Here is a 10,561-nt window from a genome sequence, read left to right on the forward strand (position 1 = left end):
TAACTAGATAACAGATTTATTCTATACTTAAAATTTTATCGAAATAAGATAGTATAAAAAAGTTTTTCTGTTTAGATAGTACATACTTAAAATTTTATCGAAATAAGATAGTATAAAAAAGTTTTTCTGTTTAGATAGTACGAAGGCATGATGTATACCCACACCATGTTAATTATAATAACATTCTATTTGAGGTGGTATAATTATTTATTTAACCATATTAGGTGTAAATTAAAATTAATCATCAAAATTCGTTACTATTATAAAATATATATTAAAATATAAAATACACATTTTAAAAATGAGTTAAATAGCAAATGTATTTGCACAAAAATACATAGTAGTTAATTTTGGTATACAAATAATATTTTTATTATTTATTTGATCAAATTCAAATAATAATTAAATAACTCTTTACCAAGTATTACACTTACTTGTTGTAATGACCCAATTTTTGACAGGTCCGAATCACTGCTATATATATGTATAGAAAGTAGAGAAGGATGAGCTGGTAAGGCAAGACTTCGTGGCTTCCTCTCCTTGCAACACCACATCACATCATTGATTTCACGAAGCGGTGACCATCATTTCCTTTGAAATACGTTCGGTTGTGAGAGGAGAAGGGGAATTATTTATTCTTTTCACTTATCAAGTCTAAATCTGCCTTATTATTTTATGATGATGTGATTCTCAGATATTTATCGAATTTCTAAATTAACTTTGTGGAGAATCGGACGGCTAGTGATTTAGTTATACTAAATTTATTAATCAAAATTGTCCATCTAGCAACACTCCTCCTCCATAATATGAAGTAATAATATTTTTACTAAATTCAAGAAAAACAAAAATATAATTTCTTCCATCTTTCTGATTAACCCTTAAAATATATTTGATTTTCAAACTCTAACTTGTTACTAGTCACCAAAAAACTCTAACTTGTTACTATTATTATAATAAACTAGAATGAGACCCGCACTACGCGAAAAGGTAAATTATTTATATTATATAATATATTCTAATATTGATTAGATAATATGCATATTAATGTTAAATTTAAAGCATTTTATATTAAAATATGTTGCAAAATATTTATTTGATAGTTTGAATATAATTCGATATAACTATTTAACAAAAATATAATACAAATTAGATTATTGATTATTGTTTTTAGGAATTTGAATTCATTTATTTTTGAAAAAAAAACAAGTTTTTTTTTATATTAAAGTTATACAAATTTACATCTTTGTAGTTTTTATTGTTCGTAAATAACTAAAAGAAAAAGTTAGGAAAAAATGGATTCGAATAAAAATACTAAAAATATAATATAAAATTATGAATTAATTTTATAATAATGATATATTTAAATATATCTAATACGAAGATGTTGTGCCAAATTTAAACTTTTTTAAAGTAGTTTTTAATAATTTGTATGAGAGATAAAAAATCAAATAATAGTAATAACAGTTGTATGCAATATAATTTGTAATAGACTAAATAGTAAATAATGTAGTAATAAGAATTTTGTACAATAGATATAAATAAGTCAAATAGTTTAAAATTTAAATATTTATAATTAAAATCTTTTATAATTATGACGCTTTATTTGTATATGTTTATTGTATGTAATTAATAATTTATATTTCAGTTAAATAATAATAGGTAATTTTTTTTAAATGATTGAATGATTCTCATATGTTGTTATGTATTTAAAAGTGCTGATGTGACATTATTGGAAAAATCAAGATGGCTAAAATTTATTGTATAAAAGATTGGTATCAACTTTTATAAATTATAAATAGATAGATAAATAGATTATGAATGATCTAAGAAACTTATTTTTTTAATTCATTCAAACTCTTTAGTTTAGGCTTTGTTTAATTCATTTATTATAACTATAGAGCTCAAACTCATTACCATAATTGATGAATTTTATATTTATTAATAATTAATTTTACAAGTATTTAAAACATATTCAACATCCATTCAGTTAGAATAAATATTTTGTTAATTATCATTATAATGTGATGTCAAAGAAAAATTATAATATTATGTTTATCATGAAAACATCTTATTGAAAAATATATGATAATTGTAATCATTAAAAATTTTCAGAGTCAGTTCAATGATTATATTTTTATACACACTATTTATATATATAATTTAATAAATAAGATATATTAAATTTTATCCAATAAAAATTAACATATAAATATTATAATTTCTATTGTAATTATTGTTTCTAATTTTAGTTAAAAATATTATCATTAATGAAAACCTATTCTCTTGTAAATAATAAATATTAATTCATGATAATATTTTGTCGCATGTACATACTACATACTTATTTCCGATAACTTCAAGAAATTGCGTATTGATATTATTGTGATTCCTATGGTGTTTGATACCACAAAAAGAGTGCATTTTGCAAGAGCCCTGCTGCAGAATTCCTGGAGCTGGCTTCAATTCTTGCATCTCGGACCGAAGAGAATCCGCAAACTCAGAAATCTTGGCAAGCAGTTCCTTGAGTTCTTTGATCTCGGTTGAAGATTAAGAGCTCCACAACAGGAAAGAGAGGGTGTACTCTCCAGTTTTTTCATTCAACAACAAAAGTTGCTTTACAATGAGTTCACCAAGCTTTCTTATACTAAGAATGTAATTTCCTAAACCAACTTGGGTTGGTCGATTACTCACTCGTCCGTTTAAGCAAGTGTTGAGGGTTCGAATCCCGCTTTGTGTATGGAGCAACTCATTCGCCAGCAGCAGACTCTTAAATAGAGCTCTGATCCGTGACGGATTAGTCCTTGTCCTGTTGGATTAGGGGATGCCGTAGGCAACCAAAAAAAAATGTAATTTGCTACTTGCAATGTCCTTGTCCGCAACTACTATATAATTTTCTTATGCTTAGTGGTTAAGATACATGGTGGTTAAATCAATCAGAGTTAATGCATCTATTCTCTACTCTAAAGTTGAATTGGCATTGGTGCTCTATATGAGAGTGAGGGTACAAGTCCAATATATATGGCTCCAGTGACATCATAATATATATATACTAGAATGACCAAAATTCAGAAGTATCAGTGCCAATAAAATTGATCTTAGCAAACAGCTACATGAAATAAAGCCATGGTGTTAGTAGTATATATGCATCATGCAATGAAATAATGAGGAATACGTTTGATAAAAGTATGATAATTAATTAAGCACCGCAAGACATCACTATGTGACTGCAATTTTATATCCCTAGAGTATATTTCTGCAATTTTATCTATGTTCATACTATGAAGAAAATAAGCAATAATGTATACATTCGTTCACATTATGGAAGAGGAAAAATGAAACAAATATGGATGTTAAAGGGTGAAAAGTTGCTGAAAACCCTCAACGCAAGATCAGCAAAAGAAGTATGAAACTCTGCTTTTAATTGGAAGTGGAGGACATGGATAAGCAAAGAGCAAGAGGAAAGTGGTCAAGGCAGCCCAAAAAGCTATTCCTGCAACAAAAGTAAGAAGGTGATTAGCATTTAGAAATGTGTTGGAGCAATTCAAGTACAGAATATGTAGTTGGGGGCATAAATTTTTTTTCTTTTTCTTTCAATAGAATACCTTTTAATCCTAAACTCTTCATTTTCAACTTCAAAGAATATAAACCAAACTCTTCTTCACTATTTTGTTGTGCAATAGTTTAATGATGAGAAGATGCTTATGTAAAATGAGCCAATTGAATTATGAGTTATGATACACTAAGAAGCCTTCATTTCTGTTATAATTCTACTTAAAAGGCATGCCTCAGAGTTCCCTTTTTTGTAAACGAAATTTGCCTAGACTAGTCAACCTTCATTTCTTCCTTGAGTTGAGTAGAAGTTTTTTCAGATCACCATAAAGGCCACTTAGCCTAGCTTTCATGATTACTTGCTCAAAATAACCAAGTATTATGCCATGTTACCTGGAAGGAAAACAGGAAACAATAATCTAAGTAAGAATTTTGTGGAAAATTGGAAGGAAAAAAAAAAGCACTGATAAACTTATGCTTGTGCTAATTTGTTTATGACTCCATTAAAATAAGCCACGTCATGCAGATGGGTTGAAAGGCAAGATCCTTATTCATGGTTGTTATCTCTTTAGCCCTTGGAAAAGGTGTTTGAGAACTTTCTTGTCCATGTACCCACCCAGCAAAGAATTACTACATACAAAACTTTTTATTCTACATTAAGAAAATTGAAACAAATAACTCAATTATTCTACAAGATCTTTTCATTTAAGCACGCCGAAAGATTTCCTATATTTGTTTATTGCAGTTTCAAACATGAGATTTTGAAGAGCCCTTTAAGCTACAACAGAAAAAAGCAAAGTATAGGACAAACGCAAAGTTAAATCCAAACAAGAAGCATCTTGGAGGTGCAGCACCCAAATGCAGTAAATTCACAAGTCCCAGCAGAATCAATAGATGTCCCTATACATGAAGAGAAAAAGGAAGAAATAATAAAAAAAAAGGGGTGATTAACAGTTTTGTGGTACTATATGTTGGGGAAAGTAGGGATTGACTAGAGTGGTGATTAAGAGTGTTAAAAGAGAGGATTGGGTTTCATATTTACCTGAAAAAACAGTAGGATAAATTTTTGAAATAAAAGCAAGATTATGTAGGAGAGAATGAATATGATGTTGGAGAAGATGAAGTGAAGCCGCTTTGGGATATAGAGAGATAGCAAGAATCGCATGTTGGATTGTACCTATGCTTATCAAGTCTGGAATAATATTCAAGAATATTTTGCCAAGATCTCCAAGATCAAGATTCAACAGTTGAGAGCACAACTCAAACTGGTTCAAAAGCAAGGACTTTCGGCAACCGAGTATTTGAAGAAAATTCGCACAATAGTTGATGCTTTAGCTGCAAATGGATATGTTCTCTCTGTTGAAGATCATATTTCAGCAATTACTGATGGTTTGACAGAGGATTATGCCTTGTATCTTTCTAGTGTCATGACAAAATCTGACTCTTTAACACTCATGGAAGCTGAAGCCCTTTTACTGGGTCATGAAGACATGCTCACAAGATTCAGAAAGTCTGATCTCTCTCAATTTCAAGCTCACTACACTCAAGCCTCTTATCCACCAAGAAGATCTACTGCTACATTTAACAATGGAGGCCGAAGAGGAAGAGGTTTTCGTTTGCTTGTGACAATGGTTGTTATTTTGAATTTCATCCTAATGAATGCTTTGTTAAATCTCAGGCCTCCAAGAACGTTCTTCTCAAAGGGAGATCTAATAATTGAATTTATGAATTTGAGAATGTTGCAGTAGTTCAATCTAGGCCTAATGATACTTCTTTTTCTTCGTCTGTTAAAAGTTCTCCAAGTACCTTTCTTGCTCAATCAGATTCTTATAATCTATGGCATCAAATGCTTGGTCATTGTGCTTCTAAAACTACTATAGCTGTAATGAATAAATGTCATGTTCCTATTAATATCAATTCAATGAATTCTGGTTTGTGTGACTCTTGTTGCAAACTAAGATGCATCTGATATCATGAAAGGATTGAGAGAAGACTGAGAGTAATCATAGAAACAAAAGAATATGAAATTAGAAAGTGTATTAAGCTCTATTACAAGAGTACTGCATTATGCCATTTATAGCAATAACAACACAGTTACAGTAACAAGATAACAGAATAACCACACTAATATCTTTATACTCTATTATCCTATTTCCTCTTCCAGAATGAATTGTGGAAGCTGTGTTGTTCCTGCCTTTCCTTTAGAGCAACATTAAGTTTATCCTTTGAAGAATCACTCTGTTGTGAAGAGACAGATTTCATAGCAGTTAATGATTGTTTCTGTCCCAAGTCAGTGGATACAGAAGGAAAACTAGCAGACGCTTCCCCACTGATTGAGTTATTCAAAAGATTTCCTACTCTTCGTTCAATGTCTGTAGACATTCTAATCTGCAAAACACTTAACAAAGTTAAGTACATTTCTAAATCCTTCCACACAAAAACAGAAATCAGACATTGAAAAAGGGTAGATATACTCTACCTCCTTCTGTGTTGATCCATGACGCTCCTCAAGATCTGCACGGTAATCAGGCAAAGGAACTTTGCTTACAACTAGAGTTTTCCCTTTATTATAAGCATGGATTTCTTTGCCCAAGCATCTTCATCTTCCCTATCTTGTCCCACCACTCATTCTCATCAAGCACCTCCTTCTTCTGCACCCCACCAAAATTAAAAATCAAATCAATATTATCAATAAATATTTGAAGTATCTATATCCTAAGTTCCTAACCAAACCAATATAGCACTAACTATTTCATACACATAAAAAAAGAGCTTTTCCCAGCTAGATTGCATTGACTACATGTATAAGACTACGCCATTATATCATCTTATCAGTCATATCCATATCAAACCATTTAAACCCTACTATACAACAATCACAGCGTTAATAATAAAACTAATTTAAATATCTCTCTACTATCTATACTAAAGCAATATTGAGTTAACAGAAAGTGAGATACATTACATACCTCTTTCAACCTCTTCTTTTTCTTTTTAGGCTGCAGTCAACCAACTTAATCAATAAAAGAGAAGAAAAATCTCAACTTTAATTCAGTAAAGGTTCAAGAGGTCTGTGTAATACAAAGATTCCTTTATGTGAGGTTTGGGATAGAGAGAGCAAAAGGGTTACCTGTTTTAAGATGTTGAGTCATTGAGGATGTCTGTGCCGTCAACATAAATTTGAGGGATGCGGGAAATGGATGGCCAAATGTGGGGGTCCTTCCTCTCTATGCCTTCACCCAACAACGGACATTCATAGATTCTGAGTGCACTTAAAGAGGCAGGCAGCCTTGTTATGTTCTCCAGCTTAGGGCATTCTTTAATCCGTAATTCTCGGAGGGACTGTGACTGTGACAGCTCCAGAGATGTCAAATTTTCACGTCTTGCGATTGTCAGATGCTTGAGATTTGGGAACGCTGGCAATGCGAAGGATGTAAGCGAATCACAGCTGTTGTACATGTATAAGTTCTCTAGCGAGTGATGTTGTTGTTTTTGCATTGGGAATTCTAGATTCTTGCAATGTATGATGTCCAGATTTCGCAATGAAGGCGGCAAAGAATCTCCCGGAAATGATATGGCTGATGAGCAATTTGAGATCTTTAGCTCTATGAGAGAGTATGAAAGAGCCTAACAGCGGAAACGACACAAATGTCCAACACAAGAACAGTATGGAAGCATTCACAACACAATATGGCAGCAACTATAACAAGCAAATATAGCAAGTAAAGCAATAACAAGAACACACCGATATTTTAACGTGGAAAACCCCCTCAATGTGAGAGGTAAAAACCACGAGTCGTCCAGACCAATGAAATAGCTCTACTATAATCAAATGAGGTATAAGAGAGTCTCAAACAAAGCACAAAAATGTGCATATAACAAACCAAAGCATCAAATCACCAAAGCTTACAAATAAGAAACAAAGAGATGAAATATACCCAAAAAAATAGAGCTGCTGTCGAAGCCAATTTCTCTCTCTGTAGATCTCCAATTAAAATCTCCACCGTTCAGAATGAAGAACAAGATGTGAAGAATCTACAGTCCGAATTTCACGTTGATCCAACGGTGAAAGAATGAGAAATCACCGTTCAAAGATTGCTGCTCTGTGTAAAAATGGGAAACCTAATTTCTCTCTTGTGAAGCCAATTTCTCCTACTGCAAAACTCCAATCAACATCTCCACCGACCAGAATGAAGAACAAGATGAGAAGAACACGCAGTTCAAATTTCAAGCCGATCCAACGGTGAACGAATGAGAAACTCTTATTTGAACTTTATTGCTTTGGACAAAAACGGAAATTCTGTTTTCCCTCTTCTCTTTGGTGGCTACTCTCTTTCTCTCAAAAAACCTCAAAAACTGAATTAGGGTTGTGACACTAGGGTGCAAGAATACACCCCCAAAATATTGGGCTTGGGCCTCACAAAGGAGAGAAAAAAATCCAACAAGAGGTTGGTTGGGTGTGGGTCATGGCCTCAAACGGAGAATTCACAAGCTGCTCTCCATTAATTTCTACTTTCTCCAACACGGAAAGTGGTAGCTCCCGCATTCTTGCTTCCTGGTTGCCATCTATTCTTAATTCGCGCATCGTGGGAGCTCTTGGCAGATAACAAGCAATCTCCTCGCATCCTCTAATGTTGAGTTGTTCCAAAGACGGAAGGAAAGTGGGCAAATCTCCTCTTAACTTAGGGCAGTTCAATATACCAAGCCACTCAAGTTTCGGAAATGGTGCATCATCATCATCATCACATTCATATGACTCCCATTCCTCCCAGCAAGGCAGTTTTTGAATAGTCAGATATTTAAGGGATCGGAAGGGTGTCTCCTGATGCTGATGAGTTCCATCACCCTTGTAGAATGACTCATCAATCTTCTTCACCTTGTCGAAATCTTCAATGAAGAGCTTCTCCAGAGAGGGTAACTGTCCAAGTGAAGGAAGCACCCAACAATTCCTGCATTCCCTCAGGTGCAACTCAGTCATGTTGTGGTACGAAGACGGCCCTACCCAATCCGGAAACATGGTACCTCTGTAACCCCAGATGGATAGCTCCTTCAAGTCTTTGTGAGGACGTAATTTCTCAAGTACATCTTTTTCAGTGTGGGAATCACAAACCTCACTTTCTTCATATAATGACCAACTCAAACGTAGATGAGTGATGTATTTCTTATCAACCATCCTTGCCTTCCAAGCTTCACTACTATCAGCCACATTCTCTAATTTCTCAATACGAAACGACCCTTGAAGATTTACAAGTTCTCCCAATTCCCCAATCCCATTCTCTTCATGCTTCCCAACAATATAGTCACTTAACATCTGCAACTTTTTCAATTTGCTCATCCCTTTTGGCATCTCTTCTAAATTAGTCGCTGTAATATCGAGATGGCGCAGATTTACAAGATCTTGCATCTTGCTTGGAAGCTTTTTGAGTCCTCGACATTTGCGCAACTTCAACGTTTGTAAATTATACAAGTTACTCATGGACTCCGGCAATGTCACGATAGGTGTATCAGAGAGATCCAAATAACGCAGATGGATCAAATCACCTATTGGATCGGGCCATGAATTATCGTCAAGAGGAAAGAATTCAAATGACAAAACCCTTACGCGCTTCAATTGCGCAAGTAAGCGACAAGGATCGATTTTCTGTGAGGAATCATGGCCGGTACCAGCATTGATATTCAACAATGTCCTTGCATGTTGTAAATTATCACAGGCTTCCAACAACTTTGAGAGCGAATCACTGATGCCATCATTATATGAAAGATGACGAGGATAAGGCTTGACTGCATTTTTGAGTTCAATGGCAGCTCTGGTGCATACTTCATCCAACAAGTATCAGCATCATAGACAGCATCTTGGAGATCGTTGAGCCACCTCTTGACAGCATCTTCAGTGATCTGTTTCTTCTCAGCATCACTCAGTACAGCTTCAACCACGTTCAAAATATTCTTCAACCTTCCAAGCAGATTCTGGTCAAGCTTCTTTCCTCGGATCCAGTTGACAAACTCATCATTGGACAGCGTGTCGAAAAGAGCATTGATGAACGAAGAGAGAAAAGCTCCTCCACCAAGTTCTGCAGCCATGTTCACAAGATCAGGAAAGTATGGAAGAAGGAAGTGGTTTGTAGTTTGTGTTTGCACTCAACTCAGATTTCTCACAAAGGGTAAGCAAGTAGTAGCATGTAATGAGGTATATGGTGTGGTACTGATAAAAAACTCTTATCTTGCTAATGTGTTGAAAGGAAATGTTTGCAGCTTGTTCATTTGGTTCTTACTTATGCTTCTAATTCCAACTCACGCCCTGCACTCATATTCCAAGAAACAAGATATTGCAATGTTAAAAGAACGAAGGAATGAGTAAGGCTGTTAGTAAAGAAAAGAAACGTGTGTTAAAAAAATGTGAGCAAAAAATATTTGTTTATAAGAGGCATCTTCTAAATAAGCTAGTGAAGTCAATTTCTCTAATATTTGCGTTAATGTTATTAATAAAACGGAAAGAGTATACAAAGATAATAAAATTGTGAAAGAATAATGAAAGAAAAGAAAAGATGAAGAAATTTTATTGATTATTGGTTGATTGAATTGTTCACTATGAAGGTAAAACTAAGTATATATAGAACATTAGTCTATGAAAGATAAAAGATAAGATAAAGATAAGATAGAGATAAAGATAAAGATAACTATAAGATAAGATAAAGACTACAATTATAATTGAATTTGTGTATTCTGTTGGGCTGAATTTGTGGGCCGTGAGACGTCTTTATTGTTGTCATGGGCTGAAGTAGAAGAGTGATTTAATACGCCCCCGCAAACTGGAGGATGAAAGATGTCAAGAATACTAAGCTTATTCAGATTAAGATGGAAGGGTTGAGGAGACAAAGGCTTGGTGAAGATGTCGGCTAGTTGTCCAGAAGAGGGAATTGGGAGAAGTTTCATCACTCCAGCTTGAGCTTTTTGTCGAACCAAGTGACAATCAACCTCTAAATGTTTGGTTCGTTCATGAAAAACCGGGTTA

General features: G+C 33.8%; 1 protein-coding gene and 1 long non-coding RNA gene across 2 annotated transcripts; both read right to left on the bottom strand.

The window, feature by feature from the left end:
* Positions 1-5,675: 5,675 nt before the first annotated feature.
* LOC130962140 (uncharacterized) lies at positions 5,676-7,101 on the bottom strand. Its single transcript, XR_009079731.1, has 4 exons — positions 6,680-7,101; positions 6,519-6,548; positions 6,029-6,200; positions 5,676-5,937 (listed from the first exon to the last, which is right to left on the bottom strand). It is a non-coding gene; the product is annotated as an uncharacterized LOC130962140 (long non-coding RNA).
* Positions 7,102-7,493: 392 nt separating this feature from the next.
* LOC130963554 (putative disease resistance RPP13-like protein 1) lies at positions 7,494-9,630 on the bottom strand. The gene is made up of 2 exons (XM_057889656.1): positions 9,368-9,630; positions 7,494-9,287 (listed from the first exon to the last, which is right to left on the bottom strand). The coding sequence occupies exons 1-2, from the start codon at positions 9,628-9,630 to the stop codon at positions 7,967-7,969; spliced, it is 1,584 nt and encodes a 527-aa protein (XP_057745639.1). The 3' UTR covers positions 7,494-7,966.
* Positions 9,631-10,561: the final 931 nt, after the last annotated feature.

This window comes from Arachis stenosperma, chromosome 2 (genome assembly GCF_014773155.1).
Source record: "Arachis stenosperma cultivar V10309 chromosome 2, arast.V10309.gnm1.PFL2, whole genome shotgun sequence".
Lineage (NCBI taxonomy): Eukaryota > Viridiplantae > Streptophyta > Magnoliopsida > Fabales > Fabaceae > Arachis > Arachis stenosperma.

Coding starts and splice junctions, on each gene's coding strand:
- LOC130963554 (XM_057889656.1), bottom strand. CDS start 9,630: ATGGCTGCAGAACTTGGTGGAGGAGCTTTTCTCTCTTCGTTCATCAAT. Junction 9,288..9,367: donor GCTGATACTTGTTGGATGAA/GTATGCACCAGA, acceptor TGATGGCATCAG/TGATTCGCTCTCAAAGTTGT.